Here is a 20,656-nt window from a genome sequence, read left to right as displayed (position 1 = left end):
AACAAGGACAGGCAAAGGGGCTAAACATAGAGGGGACAAACAAGGACAGGCAAAGGGGCTAAACATAGAGGGGACAAACAAGGACAGGCAAAGGAGCTAAACATAGAGGGAACAAACAAGGACAGGCAAAGGGGCTAAACATAGAGAGGACAGACGAAGCAGCTAAACATAGAGGGGACTGGATTCAGTATAATCTACCTACCACCAAATCCTTAAAAAAGTAATGCTCCAGTATAGCTGCTGTTTAGTGACTAAAACCAGAAAAAGAATACAAATAATTGATAACAGACACAAAGGAAACATCCCTGTATTGTTTTGTTATGATACATAAATGAAATTCTGAGCGCCTCTATTAAATTGTCTCTGTAATAATTACAGCATAAAAATCCAGCCTACACAAAAACTCCGACTAAAAAAGCTTTCTGATCCACTTTCAGTTTTGCAACTGTGTGGCTGCTACGCCAATTACTTGTGACAATTGACTCTGCAGTAATGAATGCCTGGCTTGTTTTGTCTCACTGTCAAATTAAATGCCAAACTTTAAAACTGGTGATGGGGGGGGGGGCGAGACTAAATTGTGTGTGAATAATGTGTCTTAGGGAAAAAATACCTCAGGCAAGTGCTCGTCATTTTCATCATCATCATCATCATTGTTCTATGTTCGTTTTTTTTTTCCTGGCTTACATGGGTCGGACATAATTTGCTGAGACGGATTTTCTGTGGCTGAATATCTTTCCTGTCACTGACCCTTGCTTGTTCCCAAGAAAGGGTATATTCCACCCCATCATCTGATGTGCTTCTAAGCAAGATTAAAAATGGATAATACTGCTTCCATGATAGTGACATTCATTTGCAACTATCACATGGAGTCAAGGTAATAAGACAGTAACACACACACACACACACACATATATTTAGGAAATGTTCAAGAAAACCAGCTGCATTTGTCTCAAACAATGCCAGATTTTCCCATGATGTGATCTGCCTGGTGCCCTTTTGATCAAGTCTCAGAAGGTATGGTACCTACTGAACAGAAACCACCATGCTAAATTCATTGTGCGAAATATTTTCAACTCTTTCATGGAACACGTTAATAACATTGGCCGTTTGATTTATAGTCAATCACTTGTCATCCATCGTGTGTTGAACACAACTAATGTTTTCCTCGGTGGTGGCAGCTGCAGGACATCCAGCTGTTGAGACCATCTCAGCTGTACACTTTTGCATTGTTGAAAAAACTGGAGCATGTAGCAACCATCATCATCATTTAACGTCCACTTTCCATGCTGGCATGGGTTGGACGATTTGATTGAGGACTGGCAAACCAGATGGCTGCACCAGACTCCAATCTGATCTGGCAGAGTTTCTACAGCTGGATGCCCTTCCTAATGCCAACCACTCTGAGAATGTAGTAAGTGCTTTTATGTGCCACCGGCACGTGGGCCAGTCAGGCGGTACTGGCAATGGCCACACTCAAATGGTGCTTTTTATGTGCCACTTGCACAGGAGCCAGTCCAGCCGCACTGGCAACAACCTCGCTGGATGCCAGTAAGGCGATGTAGGTAACAATCACACTCGAATGGTGTTTTTTACATGCCACCGGCACGGAGTCCAGCTTGTTGCTCTGGCAACAATCACGCTCGTATGGTACTCTTAGCGCTCCACTAGCACGGATGCCAGTCATCGAATTTGATTTCGATTATTTACTCTTTTACTTGTTTCAGCCATGCTGGAGCAACGCCTTTAGTCGAGCAAATCGACCCCGGGACTTATTCTTTGTAAGCCCAGTACTTATGCTATTGGTCTCTTTTACCGAACCGCTAAGTGACGGGGACGTAAACACACCAGCATCGGTTGTCAAGCAATGCTAGGGGGACAAACACAGACACACACACACACATATATATATATACATATATATGATAGGCTTCTTTCAGTTTCCATCTACCAAATCCACTCACAAGGCATTGGTCGGCCCGAGGCTATACTAGAAGACACTTGCCCAAGATGCCACGCAGTGGGACTGAACCCGGAACCATGTGGTTGGTTAGCAAGCTACTTACCACACAGCCACTCCTGCGCCTATATATATATATATATATATTTACACACACTTGCATACATACATCTACATATGCACACACATAAACAGGACCGTTTTAGTAATGTAATAGGCACCCTCCAAACAAAGCAATGCTTTGGAATCATTACATACATAGAGTATCATTTGACCCCCTAAATCCGGGAATTCGCCACATGAGACTTCTGTTTCTATCAGATAAATTCTCTATTTTAAAGTGATCCAAATTAAAACCTGCCAACAAATTTCAGGTTCATCTTTGCCTCGACACCAGTTTAAAAAATGACAGTTATTTTACTAAATTCCTCTCTATTTTGATAATCCATTGAAACAAAGAGAGTATTTTTCTAAAGAACTATAGTGACAAAAGGAGTACTGTACATATGTACACATTAACTAATTCATATAGCCAGCAGCCCCCAAGAGTTGTCTTGATTTAAAACAAAAAGGCCTTGTTGCCTGGTTTGTGACCGGCTTGCTTGAATCCTGCAAATATATAAAGCTTGAATAAATTTCAAAGAAAAAATATTCGTGCATACCATACACTCAGGTGTAAAGTTTGAAAGCAGATGTTTGTGTAAGTGCGTGTATGTGTGTGCGCGCCCTTGGGGAGAACAAGCGAAAAAAAAAGAAAGAAAAAAGGGAGTACGACTATTTAGAAATTAATAATTGCTTATAGCAATAACTAGCTTGCAGAAAGCCAAGTTTATGTGCCGCGCGGAGAGATAGATGAAGCTGGTATTTAAGGGGAGGTGGGGGTAGAGACAGTGCGAGAGAAGTTAAAGAATGTATGTGTGTAGTATGTCGTTTCTTTATTATTATGTGTGTAGTATGTGCGTGAGTGTGTATGTGCATGCATGTGCGTGTGTGTGTATGTGTGTGTGAGTGAAACTGAGAGAGAATAATGAAGAGCCAGCTGAGCAACAGGTTCAGCGCCAGTCACGTGACTAGTTGTGTAGGTGTCAGGTGCTGGTTTAGCTTTTGTTTTCGTTCGCTAATGACAACATCACATGATTAAATTAGAGAGGCATGGCGGATTCAGACCGACACACAACCCCTTTGGAAAGTGCGATATACCATGGGATTAGTCCCCGCAAAGTAAGTACCACGTTTAAAAACTTTACCATTTGTTTGTTTAATAAATACCTAAGTACACAGCTGTAAAACTTCAAAGATGCGGAAATATCTATTTTACTAATTAAACAACTGTTTCCAGTGTTGGGCTATCCTTTCAATTTAGTCTCTCCATCGAACAGAGCGAGTTGACGCGGGGCCACCCCGAACGGGACCCCTCTTCAAGAACTTATAAAACTTTAACCGAATATCGTCACTAGTTCTGAAGTTTTGTTGCGACCCACTTTTAAATGTTGGCTAATGGAACGAACCCCAACAACAAGATGACCGGACGTTGGTGTTGTTTGTATCGTAAAACATTGTACCATTACTTGTTACTACCTTGTACGCATACAAGAAAAAGTTTCTGTTATTTAACCCCCGGTCGAGGTCAGCCTGTTGCTTCAGTAGTGACCACAGCAACTTTATTTTGTCTGTTTTGGGGAATAGTTTATCTAAAAGACTATAAGCGGAGTTTTAATCGAAGCACATAAGTTCGCCCCCACAAAGTTGGTTTTTCGGGCCGGCATGTTTCAAATTAAATTGACGTAAAATATCGAATAACTACGCTACTTCCCACCATATGCTTTTAATCTCTTTTTTCACATACCACAGGGTGTAATTTGTGGTACATTTGGTTGTTATTTGAAATACTGAGGTCTGGTTTGACTTAGTACAAGTAACGAAGTCAATATAGTCAGCTATATTCTTCAAATAAATTGCCCCAACAGCCAGATAGATTTTAACTTGTGCACTCGGCCACGAAATAGCAAGTGCTTGGCTAATTAGAAGGCGTTCCAGTTATCCTGTTATGACCACTCTAATTTTCAAATATAATGTAAGACTAAGGAGAGCTGCCTGCTATTTCTAGCCGACCGAGCAAGTTCTTAGTTATAAGGTAGACATACTCAACTGAAAACAGCTTCCACAAATTTTGGCACAAAGCCAGCAACTTCTGGGGAGGCATATGTCGATTACATCAACCCCAGTGTTCAACTGGTACTTATTTTATCAACCTATAAAAGGCAAGTAGACTTCGGCGGAATTAGAACTCAGAACGTAAAGATAAAAGCTAAGCCTTTCGTCCGGCGTACTAACGATTCTGCTAGCTCACCGCCCTGTGCACAGACGGGTAATCATGATGGGTATATTGGGCTTCGTATATTTGTACCCAGTGGCACTTTGATGGCATGCGCTGTTCTCTTACTTAACAATAATAATAATAGGGCCAGTAGTTTTTGAGGGGAGGGGGAAGTCGATTACATTGATCCTAGTATTCGGCTTATTTTATAGACCCCAAAAGGATACATGTTAAAGTCAACTACGGTAACAATTGAACCTAAAACATAAAGCCAGAAGAAAAGGCCGCTAAGCATTATGTCCAGAATGCTAATAACTTTCTGCCAGCTTGCTGCCTTCCATTTTCATCTATTATTATTCTTTGCCTACATTTTCTGGGGGCGGTGGGTAGAAACCTCATGCATTTCCTCTATAGGGTCCTATCAAAAACAACTCATTACACTTTCCGGGTGTACGCCTCCTTGGCTTTGGTCTACCCCTTAGGTCTCCTGCTCGTTGGTCCAGTCTGAAGAATCCATCTTGTGACTCTTTTCTGCGACATTCTAATCCCATCACACCCGGAGCTGTGACCTTTCAATGCGGAGATTTGTGGCTTTTAAGTGAAGATGTGCACAATTATTTTTGTATATTTTTAGTAACATATCGATTTACATAGGCACTGAGTTTCAGATTTAAGATAGACAGGAAATGAGGTTTCTTACTCATGCCTTCCTGAAAGCTATTATTTATAAGTAGAGAGTGGAGGCGCAATGGCCCAGTGGTTAAGGCAGCGGACTCGCGGTCGTAGGATCGTGGTTTTGATTCCCAGGTCGGGCGAAAACACCTAAAGCTCCACGAGCCTCTGGCAGAGGGTAGTGTACTCTTTCTCTCACTCTTTCTTCCTGTTCCTGTTGTAACTGTATTTCGACGGGGCCAGCCTTGTCACCCTCTGTGTCACGCTGAATCTTCCCAAGAACTACGTTAAGGATACACTTGTCTGTGGAGTGCTCAGCCACTTGCACGTTACTTTCACGAGCAGGCTGTTCCGTTGATCAGATCAACTGGAAACCTCGTTGTCGTAACCGATGGAGTGCCACGACGACGATAAATATAGTGTGACTGAAAATTGAAACTAGACTGTTGACCTAAGTTTAACTTTGGCTCCACAGCATTTTTTAAATTCACTTTTATTTATTTGTTGATTAACATAGACGAAGAAAGACAGCATCCCTGCCATTTTCCTGGACTACAAGGACTACTGGAAGAAAATGAGAAAGATATCCATCATTTTCTGTTAAAATGCTTTATTGATGAGTTTCCTTTCTTCACTTCCCTGAAGATAAGATTACGTTGTTTTACACCATTTATTCCTTTGGAATAATACCAGTGAAATCTTCGAAACATGTGTCGGAAGTAAAAGTATTTGAATTATACCTGCGTTAAACTCCCTTTTTTTTATTTATATATTATACAAAAAATTCCACGTAAACCTGAAGTTTCTACCTTTAAAAACAAGGAGTTCCAACCTCTTTACTTGTGTGATTTTTTGCTACTCTGGTATCTATTTATCTATTTTTTTCCATGTCAATTGTTAACAAGGAAAAATACACTCATCTATATATATATATACACATATACAAATATCAGTTAATAATACTAATTAATGGGATTATCCTCTTGAGAATATTAATTTCATATCACAAAACACTGAATTCCCTTGAGATGTGAATTAAACAGCTAACTTCTACACAAGCATGTATGCAACTAGGTCTACTGCCTCAGATCTGCAATCAAATATTTCTCTATGGGTTGTAGACAAGCTTTGTAAATTGAGGCTTGGCAGTGGATCAGAGCTGAAATATTTCCTGATTCTGAAGAAGAAGGCTAGTCTTTGTAAAGCAGTCATAGTTATGTGTGTGGAGGGTTATTAAGAAACATTATCAGAAATTGTGGAGGTTTTAGGATGAGTGAGTGAGCTGTAGCATTATTCTTTTAATGAGGGTGGTGGTTGTGTATTAGTGTTACTGAGATCATCATCGGAGGATGTTTCATTCGCATTGGTGATACAAGTGTAGCATATTAGGTGTGGGTGTGACAGTGTGGTAAGAAGCTTGCTAACCAACCACATGGTTCCAGGTTCAGTTCCACTGCGTGGCACCTTGGCCAAATGTCTTCTGCTATAGCTTCGAGCCAACCAAAGCCTTGTGAGTGAATTTTGTAAACGGAAACTGAAAGAAGCCTGTCATGTGTGTGTGTGTGTGTACATATGTATGTATGCATGCATTCTGTGCCCCTGTTTGTCCCCCTCCACTGCTTGACAATCGGTGTTGGTGTACCTACATCCTTATAACTTAGCAGTTCAACAAAAAAGACTGATAAAATAAATACTAGGTTTTAAAAAAAAAATAAGTCCTAGGGTTTATTTGTTCAGCTAAAACCCTTCAAGGTGGTGCCCCAGCATGGCCACAGTCTAATGACTAAAACAAGTAAAAGATATGGTAACTAGATTGCATACTGTTGTTTAGCAGTTGATCAATCTGACAGATTACTCTTATGATCAGAGATGTTTTAGCTATGACCACCCAGTCCTAAAAGGACCGTGTGATACAGTGTGTCCCTCCCTTTTCATAACAGTACTATTTTACTTGTTTCAGTCATTTTGGCTGTGGCCATGCTGGAGCACCACCTTTAGTTGAACAAATCGACTCCAGGACTTAGTCTTTGTAAGCCTAGTAATTATTCTATTGGTCTCTTTTGCCGAACTGCTAGGTTTCGGGAACATAAGCACACCAGCATTGGTTGTCAAGCGATGGTGAGAGGACAAATACATACACACACACACACACCTTGAGAAGACATGTCAAGCTAAGTGAATTGTGGTCATTGCCAGTGACATGGTATAAAAGGCACCCATGCCAGTGACATGTGAAAAACACCCAGTACACTTTGTAAAGTGGTTGGCATTAGCAAGGGCGTCCAGCTTCAGAAACCATGCCAAAAGAGATAGTCGTAGCCTGGTGCAGCTCTCTGGCTTACCAGTCTCAGTCAAACCGTCTAACTCATGCCAGCATGGAAAAGAGACATTGGAGGATGATGATGTTAAATGATGACAATGAGGAACTCATCTGTAACAATACCATTATAACTATCATTTTCATTGTTCCCACTGTCAGCATCACCATTACCATCACCACAATTATCATTACCAGTCTTAACCCTTTCGTTACCAATCCGGCTGAAACCGGCTCTGGCTCTGAGTACAAATATCTTGTTTTCATAAGTTTTGAATTAAAATCTTTCACCAAACCTTAGTCACAATTTATGTTCCTAACACTAGCTTAACCCTTTCGTTACTGTATTTATTTTGAGATGTTCTTTGTTTCTTTCAATTACTTAAAATATAACAAAGAATTTAGTAAAATAACTTAGTTATCATTGAGCTAGTGTTAGGAACATAAATTGTGACTAAGGTTTGGTGGAAGATTTTAATTCAAAACTTATAAAAACAAGACATTTGTACTCAGAACCTGAGCCGGTTTCAGCTGGGTTGGTAACGAAAGGGTTAATGATAACTAAGTTATTTTACTAAATTCTTTGTTATATTTAAAATTAATTGAAAGAAACACAGAGCATTTCAAAATAAATACAGTAACAAAAGGGTTAAGCACAGCATATCACCAAAGGTCTTGGACATTTGTCATCGCCTCAGTGAGGCCCAAAGGACCAGCATTAGACACAATTATCATGAAAATCATCATCATAACCATTGGTAATTTAATAATGGAAGGAAAGGTTTACGATATCAGAAGAATATCATCTCCTTCCATCATCTTCTTGTTCTTCATGAAGTTCAGGCTTCCGGCAGGCGAAGAGAAAAGACTTCAACCACAAATGCTATTTACATCTGGTTTATTTACAGGAAAGGTGAAGTGTGCTACTCTCAGCTACCATCTTAAGCTCCGATAGTGCAGGTGCAAATTGCCTCCAGCCAGTGGGGTGTTCAGAAAGCGCTGCTGTGTAGTGGCGCCAAAGAAGAGACAGGTCTGAATCGGTTTTCCTTTTATATAGTTTCCATCACGAGCCTTGTTGTGATCTCGCGCATGGCAAATGGATGCAGGTGAGGTCTTGCTCCAGTCTCTGAGATGGTAATGGCTGTCGTGAGATCTCATCCAATATGGCGCTGACTGCTTGTGCCACAACAGCAACATAATCATCGTCGCCACCCTCATTTCTTACCATTATCATCATTATTATTTTTGCCATCGTTGTCAGTCATCTCCATCCAACTCATTCTTTTAACAACTACTAGCAGTATCGCTCGGGTTTGTAAGGGAAATAACTATATAAGCATTTTTAGAGAGTTATAGCCCAAAAATAGCAAAAAAATGCATTAAAAATGGAAAAAAAATTATGGTAAATTTTTTTTTAAATCGTTGACTCATGGTAGACATTTTTAGAGAGTTACTTCCCTTATATAATAGCGAAAAAATGCATTAAAATGGAAAAAAATTATGGTAAATTTCTTTTTAAATCGTAGACTCATCGTAGACGTGTGCTAATACCCAGAAGGGCTCGATATGAATCACGACTATAAGGTACCCGGTTTTGGTTAAACTGCAACGCAAAATGTGGGAGTAGTTAGGAATCTAAATCGTTGGAGACAGACACACAACTTGACTTTTATATATAAAGATTTCACTATTTCTCTCAATCCCTTCTGTCAATGAACTCAAATATTGTAAGCTCTGAATTTACCACTTATTTCTTTATTACCCACAAGGGGCTAAACATAGAGGGGACAAACAAGGACAGACTAAGGAATTAGGTCGATTACATCAACCCCAGCGCGTAACTGATACTTAATTTATCGACCCAAAAGGATGAAAGGCAAAATTGACCTAGGCGAAATTTGAACTCAGAACGTAACTGCAGACGAAATACCGCTAAGCATTTTGCCCGGTGTCCTAATGTTCCTTATTTCTTTATTGCCCTCAAGGGGCTAAACATAGAGGGGACAAACAAGGACAGACTAAGGGAATAAGGCGATTACATCAACCCCAGTGCGTAACTGATACTTAATTCATCGACCCGAAAGGATGAAAGGCAAAGTTGACCTAGGCAAAATTTGAACTCAGAACGTAACAGCAGACGAAATACCGCTTAGCATTTTGCCCGGCATGCTAACGATTTTGCAAGCTCACTGCCTTATTTTACCACTTCTTTCTAATCCTCACCCATGAACCACAATTATCATCTACAAACAATTGCTCTCTTTCACCCCAGGACTCCTCTTCCATTCACCTTTTTAATACCAACCCACCTGAGACCAACCCTGGTTCCTGGTTTTGTTACAAACTTCTTATTTAGAAGTGGTCTTTTTTTAAAAAAAAAAAAACCTTGTATCAAAATTTCACATTAATTTGTCTTCAAAATAGCAGCTTTATAGCAACAAAGTTATTTTACTAAGTTCTTCATCATTGATAAAAAAAAAAGTAGTGTATTTCATAAGAAATATAAGAGAGTTAAATCGTTTTTATAAATGCAGTTGTCTCCCCTGCACACAGTTCCATTATAAATTCTAACTTCTTACAGATCTTTTATTTCTCTTCAGACCTATTTTCAATGCCCACAGCTCACTACCATACCTGTCTATTAACATTAGTGGATAACCTTCGTTCCCTTATTTAAACCAGAAATTGAGCTGTGTCATTTTGTTGAATAAACTGATCAAAAAATTAATAATTATTTCCACTATGGACACAGTCAGAAACTTTGGGTGAAATGGGCTAATCAATTACATCGAGTACATGTTGTTGAGACCCCCTTCGGTCATGACTGACCGTGGGATTGCACCTAGAAAGTTACCCTCCCAGGCACAAGTCCAGGCAAGGTTGTTTATGGAAGACGAGTAGTTGCCCATGCATACCAGTCTCCCCTCTCCATGTGACCAGTGTTATCCAAGGGAAAGGTAAAGGCTGATACAGCTAGGCACCAGTGATGTTGCAACTCATTTCTACAGCTGAGTGAACAGGAGCAACGTGAAATAAAGTGTCTTGCTCAAGAACACATCACACAGCCTGGTCCAGGATTCCAACTCACAACATCGCGATTGTAAGCTTGACGCTCTAACCACTGAGCCATGTGCCTTCACATGTACATCTCAAGAAAAGAAAGGTACCTTTATGTAGCTGCTTGATCTGCTAGAAATAGGAACTAAATTTCTCTAAATACACCACCTTCTTTAAAATGGGCTGTTGGTGTGTTGTCCAACATGCATTATATCTGAACAATGTTGAGATGGTCATGGTTGAAATGTGTTTGGCCTGGTTAATTAGTGTTAACTTGTAGCTAAACAACAGTGTGCCAAAGATTCTACATCAGGCATGGGTAACCTTTTCCAAAAAGCAGGCCACCTGAGACCTGGCTCATCATAGGCAGTTTGCCCATGAATACTCAACTCTGCTATAAATAGCAGCCAAATTTTTCTCAGCTGTAGTCTAGTCTTGGTTATGGTTGGACAGTCTCTAATCATAGATCTACACAATGAGGGTTAACCAGGAGCTGAGGGGTCTGTATTTATAAAATAATAATGAAATTATTGTATACAGTGCTCAGGTGCACCACAACTTGTCAAAAGTGCGTATAAAGTATATACAGTAATGTACAAATATCTGGAAAGTGAACAGTGTATGAGTCAGATAGATGCTTGCGTGTGTATGGAGGGGAGAAAATCAGGTATAGTGTTGGCGAACGTGACCGTTGCATGATTTTGTTTAGGGTAGACCATGTGTTGTGATCACAAGGCCCATGCACTTGACCACACCACCCAACTTCACCAGAGGCCCCATTGGGATTGGTGACGTTCTGAATCTGGTTATGGTGGTTGTAGCAAGCTGCTGGATGTCTCAGATATAATTAAGATCCACCTTTTCATGCCATCTTACATGGCAACAGTGGATTTGTATTTTGAAAGTTTCTCCATTTCTTTTAGAGAAATGTCATCTGTTGGTATTGATACATCAATTAGACAGCATTTTTTTCTTGATGATCTTTGACAACTATATCTGGCCTATTGGCCTTAATTTTTCCCTATCTATGTGTATTGGCATCTCCCATAGTATGGTTGCTTTCTCATTTTATTATTATTATTAAGGTGGTGAGCTTACTGTATTGTTAGCATGCCAGGCGAATTGCTTAGTGGTATTTCATCTGCTGCTACGTTCTGAGTTCAAATTCTGCCGAGGTCGACTTTGCCTTCCATCCTTTTGGGGTCAATAAATTAAATACCAGCACTGGTCAAACTGTCCAACCCATGCCCGCATGGAAAACAGACATTAAATGATGCTAGTGATGATGTCAGTGGAGAACTTCCATGTCTCTTCCTATTTTGACTTGCGAGTTGAAGAACTTTGAAAACCATAGCAAGCTATGGGATTAACTACACTAATTAAAGACATTAATAAAATAAATGAATGTGCCCTTTTAAAGCCTAGCCTGGCTCATAGGCCCAGTTTCCCAGTTTCAATGGCATATGTGTTCTCCAGCTAGATGGGACGCCAGTCCATTGCAGTGTTACTCATTTTTGCCAGCTGAGTGGACTGGAGCAAAGGGAAATGAAGTGTTTTGCTCAAGAACACAACGCATCACCCAGCCCAGGAATCAAAACCACAATTTTACGATCATGATGCTGATACCCTAACCACTAAGCCACGCGCCTCCACAATTAAAGACATTACTGTATAGCAAAGTTAACATATAGTCCAATAACTTTATTTTAACCCTATTTTATTTCAGAGCCTGTTTAAAACAATTCTTATTCTTTTATTTTCTTTTTTCTTATTTCAGATTTTGTTTGTGAGATGTTTCAATGGTTTTGTGGGTATTGTTGTTTTTGTAAGTTTTATTTCTTTTCTTTTTATTCTAATTATAAACTGAATGTTCCCTCTATTCTGTCAACAAATAATTGTGACATTGTTTAACCCTTTAGCATTTAAACAGGTCATATCCAGCCTGAATGTTCTGTCTGTTTTATGTTCACACCAGCCAAATCCAAAATTTTCACTCTTACCCTAAATATCATTCCAAAGATATAAACAATCACATCATGAAATTCTCAAAGCTACAAGATAATGCACGATTATGTCAAAACAATGCGATTAAATAAGCATTACATTCGACAGAGTAGTCTCAATGCCAAAGGGTTAAATTGAATAATCTTATATTGCTTCTTTTTTAAAGCTCCATTTACCTCTGTGCTTTAAAGCTTGCTACCCTTATAATGCTTTCATTAACTGAATCCTAATTGATTTGCTAAAGACCGCAAAGATATAAAATATCTGAAGGTGTAGGTATGGCTCTGTAGTAAGAAATTTGCTTACCCACCTCATGGTTCTAGATATGATCCCACAGCATGGTATCTTGGGCAAGTGTTTTCAACTATAGCCCTGGGTTGACCAAAGCCTTGTGAATGGATTTGGTTTGGTAAACAGAAACTGAAAGATGCTGAAAGGCATATGGCCCAGCGGTTAGGATGTTGCACTCGTGATCCCAAGGTTGTGGTTTTGATTCCTAGACCAGTTATTGTTGTAGCTTTCAAATGAAGCCACTTCATCTCTTGTTGCTCCAGTCTACTTGGTTGTAAACAGGGTAACCCTGCAACAGATTGACATTCTTAAAAGATATATATTAGCAACAGAGGCAATATTAATACCGAGAGGTAATATTTACTCCCACTTGAAAGTGGATGTTCTATTAGAACAAACTATACTGTGGTAGATACCACGAGAGAAACTCTCATATTGGCTTTTGGTGCAAAAATGGACTTGTTTATATCACTAGTGAAGAGATAAATCTCTGCCACCTCCAGCACTGAGATCACCAGATCACATGATTTCAACCTTCCTTGGTCTTATCAATGATGGACACTCAGCCACTAGAGATAGCAGTGATTCATTTCCCAGCTAGCGATGGATATAAGATAACATTGCCACAACAAGTGCTGATGTCATGATTAGCCAGTAAGCTTGTTAAAAAATATTTATCAGCGACAGAGGAAGTATTAATATGAAGAGGTAATGTTTATCTCCACTTAAACACAGATGTTCTGTTAGAACAAATTATACTGTTTTAGATTCCAAGAGAGAATCTCTCATATTGGCATTTGGTGCAAAAATGGACTTGTTTATATCACTAGTGGGGAGATAAATCCCTGGCCACCTCCAGCACTGAAAACACCAGATCACGTGATTTCAGTCTTCCGTTGTCTCATCAATGATGGACACTTGACTGCTAGAGGCACAGTGATATATAGAATAACAGTGCCAGGGCAGGTGCTGGTGTCATAATTAGCCAGTGAGCTGATTAAAAATATATATTAGCGACAGAGGTAGTACTAATACTGAGAGATAATATTTATCCCGACTTAAAGCTGGATGTTCTGTTAGAACAAACTATACTGTAGTAGGTACCATGAGAGAAATTCCCATATTGGCTTTTGGTGCAAAAATGAACTCTTGTTTATACCGATAGCAGGGAGATAAATCCTTGTCATCTCTAGCACTGAGACAACCAGACAGACATTCTGTTCAGGGGAAATGTTGATCAGCTTTCCTAGCCAGTAGGGTGGCTTCATTTGAAAGCTACAACAATGTGAAGAACCATATGGCATTCAGTGGTGTATAGCAACACCTGATAGTCTGGTTGATACGGTGAATATAAATTACATTTACAGGAGTTAAAAACTTCATGATTTAACTGGTTGGCACATTGCTGCAAAAACATATGGCATTGATTCTTCATCATCTCCAAGTTGGTTTATAGCTGTGAAGGTAACTATTAGGTGGTATTGCACTGGGTTGACTATGAAGCTGTTAGAACAGCTTGAGGGCAGAGTGGTCATGACTGTGGCAAGTAAGCCAAACTCTCTCTTAAACAATGCGCCAAATTCAGTTTCTTATAAAGCCATTACTAGAAGAATTTTCTAGAATTATCATGTGTACACTCTCATTGGTAGTGAAGGCACATGGCTCAGTGGTTAGAGCATCGAGCTTACGATCATGAGGTTGTGAGTTTGATTCCTGGACCGGGCTGCATGTTGTGTTCTTGAGCAAGACACTTTATTTCACATTGCTCCAGTTCGCTCAGCTGTAGAAGTGAGTTGCGCCATCACAGGTGCCAAGCTGTATCGGTCTTTGCCTTTCCCTTGGATGACACTGGTGGCATGGAGAGGGGAGGCCAGTATGCATGGGCAACTGCTGGTCTTCCATAAACAACCTTTGTAGGTGCAATCCCATGGTCAGTGTCTTGACTGAAGGGGGTCTCGATTACTCTCATTGGTTGAAAACGGGGTTTGCATACATGATAGAGGCATGAACTGCATGTGAATAAACATGAAAATGAAACCAACTGCCATACCATCAAGATGATCAATGTAAACTTTCTCCCTACCATGCTACAACCACAGGCTCAAAGACGCCTTGTTTCCTCCGTCTCTTCCACCTCAACTCCTCCCAATTAACAATATACCATCTTTTCCCCTCATTGTTTAGCCCTTTTGTTACCAACCCGGCTGAAACTGGCTCTGGTTCAGTAGTACAAATGTCTTGTTTTCATAAGTTCTGAATTAAAATCTTCCACCAAACCTTAGTCACAAATTATGTTCCTAATACTAGCTTAATGATAACTACGTTATTTTACTAAATTCTTTGTTACATCCAAAATAATTGAGATAAACAGAGAGTATCTCAAAATAAACACAGTAACAAAAGGGTTAATCCATCTGTGTCTCCATCCATTTCTAAGCTATCTCACATACAGATCCCATATGCTTAAACTCTGCCTGCTCAACTTCCTCAAACCTAGTCTGGATTATGAATCTTCTTTCCTATCCTTGTTGTTGCCCTCAAACTTTATCCTGCAAGTCCTACGATCAAAGTTATTCCAGTCATGACCATTCCAACTTTTTACCCCCTCTCCTTCATTCAGTTTAGCCATTGTTGCTCTGGCCTTCTGTATCACCCTCTTTTCATTGTATTTTTGTTTTATTACAGATATCATTCCTTATATGTTTGGTCCAAGGTCATGTCAGAGAAAACTCATCTCCGGACTATCTTCTTGCCTGCAATTTAGTTAGTAAGTATAGTAGTTAGTCCTATTCAGTAGATCTTATCTCCAAAAGCATTTAACAAAGACCATCATGCCTTTTTATATACAGTAAATCTCTGAGTATAGTCCACCCTTGAGTATAATACGCAGGGGATTTTTAGGGGGCTGTACCTCTGAAAAACCTAAACCTTGTGTATAATACGCACCCCTTCTCTAACTTGAGTCAAGGAGGTCTATACAACGTCCTTGGTTTGTAAAAATGTATACGGTAATGTCCTTTATTATTATTGTATATATACATAAAAGAATTAATTATTCTTGTATATATAACATAATGCAAACGTGTAGCTTTTTCGTGCATTTTGTTTGCAGAAAATAAAAAATAACAGTAATAACGTTTAATAAATGTTGCTTACTGCAAGTTATGGATGATTCTTTTATGACTTCATTGCTTTCAGGCTTAGCTTAAGATATTTTTGTGCTGGACAGCAAATAGAGACTCGGACATTGCTTAGAAAATATTTTTCAATTTTAACCTCGTATATAGTACGCACTAAGGATTTTGACCTTTAAATTTGGGGAAAAAAAATGCAGATTATACTCAAGGATTTACGGTATCTAATACTTCATAATTCATTACATAGAAGTGCATCGATTAGTGATTAAGGTGTTGGACTCCTGATTGTAAGATTGTGGTTTCAATTCCTGGACCTGGCGACATGTTGTGTTCTTGAGCAAAACACTTCATTTCATGATGCTCCAGTCTACTCAGCAGTAACCCGGTGAGGGATTGGCATCCTATCCAGGTGAGGAATATATATATATATATATATACATACAGCACTGAAACCTGGAAAAACAACCCTATGAATCTTTTACTTGTTTCAGTCATTTGACTGTGGCCATGCTGGAGCACCGCCTTTAGTCAAGCAAATTGACCCCAGGACTTACTCTATTGGTCTCTTTTGCCGAACCGCTATGCTACGGGGACGTAAACACACCACCATCGGTTGATCAAGGACCAGTCCCATCCAGACTCCCGCAAACCATGGCATCTTTTCTGTCTTGGGTCTATGTTACTTACTCTTTTATTTGTTTCAGTCATTTGACTGCAGCCATGCTGGAGCACTGCCTTTAATCGAGCAACTCGACCCCGGAACTTATTCTTTGTAAGCCCAGTACTTATTCAAATGACTGAAACAAGTAAAAAGAGTAAAAAAAAAAAGAGTATACCTGTGCTATATTTAACCGAGTCACCACCAAACACATACATTCAGTTTTCTTTGTTTTTATTTTCTTTCAGTGAGCAGCCTGGTGGCATGTGCTGTGGTAAGTTCCAGCCTTCATACTCTACTATTTTACAAAGAGAAATGAGTAATCCCTCGCCATATTGCAGTTTATTATTTAACCCTTTTGTTACCGTATTTATTCTGAGATGGTCTGTTAGTGGTCTGTCTACATCCCCATAACGTAGTAGTTTGGCTATGTTTCTAACCAAAATACACCCCTTATGAGTTTCAATTAAATTCTAAAATAACCGTAAATTTAGACTAGTTTCATTAAACTGGCCATATCTGGCTTCTCACACCTATGTTACTATGTCCTTCTCAAAATAGACAATTACAACATTGCATGATTAATTCAAAATACCGAATAAATATGCATTACATTTGACAGAGTAATCTGAATGCTAAAAGGGTGAACAAGTAAATGTTAATTGGCATTTTAATGAAAGAAGTCCTTGGACACACCTGAAAAATCATTTATGGAAACTTAAGTCATTTGCAAAAATAAATAATAAGAAGAAGAGACTTTTCCCAATTTATTTTGATCTTAAAAGTTTATAACAATATTGAAAAGAAAATCCTAAATAACAATTTGTTAGATGTTGATCTAAAAATGTTCACTGTAATTATCAATTTTCTTTTTACAAGTCATTAATTGAAAAAATTTTTTTAAACCTTCAATGCAGGCTTGGTGGTACAGAAGTGGAGACTTGGTAAATATCCGACATTTTTTTGAGTATTTCTGAAATAAATTTTTTTCCTTTTTTTTTTTGTTCCTTTTCTGTTTTTTGCAAAGAGAATATAAAATGAAAGAAGATAGCAGGGTCCTTGAGGAGCTCTGCCAATTTCGTTGATACTCTTTTAATAGAATGTTTCAATTTACTGTAGTACTTCATCACCTTTTCCTGACAGTTCTTTGTATGAATGTATATATATATATAATCAACAAGTTTGTAATTTTTGTGAATTATAAAAAATCTTGTGGAGAGGGAGGAAAAAAAAATTGAAACAAATGTAATTAAAAAAAAAAATGAAGTTTAGAAAAAAAAATTTTTTTTTTCCCCATTGCAACAAATTAAATATAATACAACCCACTTCCACCTTCGTATTTTTAATTATAATATCCACACACGCACGCACACACACACACAAACATTAGTGGAAAATGACTGTTCCTTCTCTTATTACAGGCACCTGACAAATATTGGTTCTTGCTGGTTGTGGGTGCAGTAATCTTGTTCCAGTGCCTTACAACAGATATCTATGTGTTTCACAAGCAAATCACCATAGCTCCTACTGTTGCACCAATAACAACAACACCAAAATAATCTTCCTAAAGTCACAGGACAATCAACTAAGACTATGTATGTTGTCGCGTCCTTTTCCTTTTTTTAATAACTGTTTTAGCCAGTTAAATCATTATGTAAGGACCTTCTTCTCCGTAGCACACAATTTAAGATTAAATAAAGGTTTCACCACAATACCACCACCAATTCTATTAAAAATCCCTTTCCATTTGTTATGCTTTCCTTCCTAGTCTAGTATTGAAGTTTTTAAGGGTTTATTTATTTTTGTAAAGAACTTTTATGCATCAGCTAAGCAACAAAGAAAGAGTTTACTTTTGCAAAGATAAATTACTTTCGACAACAAAGTGAAAAAAGAAAAAAAATGCTAATTGTACAAAAAGATATTTATATAATATATAAAGCTGACTTCTGAGATGTTAGACAACAAAAATGTCTTCCACTGATGTTGCAACAAAGACTTTCTAAATCTAATTCAAATCACAAATATTTTGGAACATTATTTTTTTTCTCTCATATATTTTACATGCATGTATGTTTTTCATTCACACTTTACATGGAGACTTAAATCTGTTTTCAATCTTATATAAAAAATAAAATTGAAGTTAACCCAAAAGACTTTTTTCGTTTACAAATTTCTTCATCTTTAGTGTAAATTTTAGGCAAACTAAAACAGTTTGTCACATTTCTAATAAACTAATTCATCAGCCCCGGCTGGGAAAGGTGCAGAGAAAGCAGAAGGATTTCTATAATGGAAGATTTTTTTTTTTAAATCTGTGCGTGAGTAAAATAAAGGAAAGAGATAAGAATGAAAGAAAATAAAATAGGGGTGTGGCAGAGAGATTTTTTTTTCTTCTTTTGGCTGGTCTGCAAGTTTGGGGTTCAAATGGATTGTTTTACAAATGTGGAAGTAAATTTTTTTTTCCTGTAAAACATGAAAAAAATATATATATAATGGTTTTAATGCAGCATATGCAAAGACACACTGCATAGAAAATTGTCAGGTTTGTGGACGTATCTGGCAGAGAAGAACTGATACCAAAGAGCAAAGGTAGAGAAGAAGGGGGTGTGAGTTACAGCAGGCTGGAAGGATGGGGAGGGGTAGACAAGTGTGTGTGTGTCTCTAAGTGTGTGCGCACACGCAGCAAGAACAGAAGGAAAGTTCTGAGTGTTAACCATGAGAGAAAAAAAAAAAAAGCAGCCTTCTCCCTGAGATGGCTTCAGTTCTGTATGTACAAGATGGTGCCACTGCTAACTCAGATGGGTGGAATGGTCTAGCTGGGTGGTGGTGGTGGAGGGGCAACAAGCAGTGGATTCATTCCAGGATTCATGTCATATCCTCCAGGAGGCGGGGGCGGAGGGATTCCACCGTAACCGTGCTGGCTTCCTGGTGGAGGTGGTGGTGGAGCAACCGAAGTGCCGATCGAATGCATGGGTCCTTGTTGCCATGGAGGCACATTTGATGGAGGTGGTGGAGGAACGGCTGCATTCTGCCAAGGAGGTCCAGACGGAGATAATTGTTGGGGTAATCCACCTGTAGACAGAAATATTAGTGAATTATTACGAAGAAAAATTATAATATACAGACACAAAAAAAGCAGTAATAGCAACAATTCCCACAAAATGAAATACACTAATGACAAGCCCCTTAACCCCTTGGGGGTCATTGCAGTTATACAGCATATCTTAGGTGAGAAAGCCTCTCTAGGTTAAACTCATTTCTACAGCTGAGTATTCTACAACAGTTTTCAAGGTGGGGTTGGGCAATAGTAGAGTAGAGAGGGACGATGGTGTAGACATGTCTAAACCGGAAAGTTCTCAGAATCCAGGAGCACATCTGGCAGGCCAAGTCAACCTTGCTGTTTATGTGGGAACTCCAGCTTAGATTGTTATCAACAGTTGAAGTGTTTTGCTCAAGAGCACAACACATTGCCCGTTCTAGGGATCGAAACCACAATCTTACTATCATTAGTCCAACACTAACCAGTAAGCCACATGCCTCCACAAAAATACACTAAAATATATTATGTTCTCAATAGGATATATTGCTACACACACACACACATTATATATATATATATATAATATATATATATATATATATATATATATATATAGAGAGAGAGAGAGATACTATAGGCTACATGATAAATATATACTCAAAGTAGATAAATCAACACTATTTCACAGCAACTATATTTGTGTGTGTGTGTGTGTGTGTCTACACACATTTTCATCATCATTTGACATCCATCTCCTATGCTGTCATGGGTTAGAATCATAGTTGTGATCGATGCCAGTCTCACATAACTGGCATGTAAAAAGCACCCATTACACTCTTGGAGTGGTTGGCATTAGGAAGGGCATCCAGCTGTAGAAACGGTCGTGACTGTGGGATTGCACCAAGAAAGTTAGGCTCCCAGGCACAAGTCGGGCAAGGTTGTTTATGGAAGACTAGCAGTCACCCATGCCACCAATGTTATCCAAGGGAAAGGCAAAGGCCAATACAACTTGGCACCTGTGACATCGCAACTCATTTCTACAGCTGAGTGAACTGGAGCAAAGTACCTTGCTCAAAAACACAACACGCAGCCTGGTCCGGGATTCAAACTCATAACCTCACAATCATAGGCTCGACGCTCTAACCACTGAGCTATGCAAATAGCTTCTTTATACATTGCTGGGTTTCACAATCCTGTAAATAATAATGG

The 20,656-nt window shown here is 38.9% G+C and overlaps 2 protein-coding genes across 4 annotated transcripts in view; one reads left to right on the top strand and one right to left on the bottom strand.

Moving 5' to 3' along the window:
* Positions 1–2,971: 2,971 nt before the first annotated feature.
* Positions 2,972–18,292, top strand: LOC115224193. Of its 2 annotated transcripts, XM_029794949.2 has the most exons (6): positions 2,991–3,178; positions 12,098–12,145; positions 15,301–15,382; positions 16,659–16,684; positions 17,328–17,354; positions 17,832–18,292. In XM_029794949.2, exons 1-6 carry the CDS (start codon positions 3,110–3,112, stop codon positions 17,967–17,969), a joined length of 390 nt encoding a protein of 129 aa, XP_029650809.1. In that variant the 5' UTR covers positions 2,991–3,109; the 3' UTR covers positions 17,970–18,292. The 2 variants fall into 2 exon arrangements, with proteins under 2 accessions (XP_036369180.1, XP_029650809.1); XM_036513287.1 differs by lacking the exon at positions 12,098–12,145 and having other exon boundaries at positions 2,972–3,178.
* The window catches only part of LOC115224192 (splicing factor 1), a 65,127-nt gene continuing 61,635 nt past the window's right edge, over positions 17,165–20,656 (bottom strand). For both annotated transcript variants that reach the window (XM_036513286.1, XM_029794948.2), the window contains one exon: positions 17,165–19,479. In XM_036513286.1, the coding sequence (XP_036369179.1) occupies positions 19,220–19,479 (260 nt within the window). In that variant the 3' untranslated portion in view covers positions 17,165–19,219. The remainder of the gene's footprint in view (positions 19,480–20,656) is intronic.

This window comes from Octopus sinensis, linkage group LG25, assembly GCF_006345805.1.
Source record: "Octopus sinensis linkage group LG25, ASM634580v1, whole genome shotgun sequence".
NCBI classification, from domain to species: domain Eukaryota; kingdom Metazoa; phylum Mollusca; class Cephalopoda; order Octopoda; family Octopodidae; genus Octopus; species Octopus sinensis.
This window is presented reverse-complemented; position numbering and strand designations above follow the sequence as displayed.

Excerpts from the sequence above, each read along its gene's own strand:
- LOC115224193 (XM_029794949.2), top strand. The coding sequence starts at position 3,110 with ATGGCGGATTCAGACCGACACACAACCCCTTTGGAAAGTGCGATATAC. Across the intron at positions 16,685-17,327 it reads GCCTGGTGGCATGTGCTGTG|GCTTGGTGGTACAGAAGTGG; the intron begins GTAAGTTCCAGC and ends CCTTCAATGCAG. Across the intron at positions 17,355-17,831 it reads GGTACAGAAGTGGAGACTTG|GCACCTGACAAATATTGGTT; the intron begins GTAAATATCCGA and ends CTCTTATTACAG.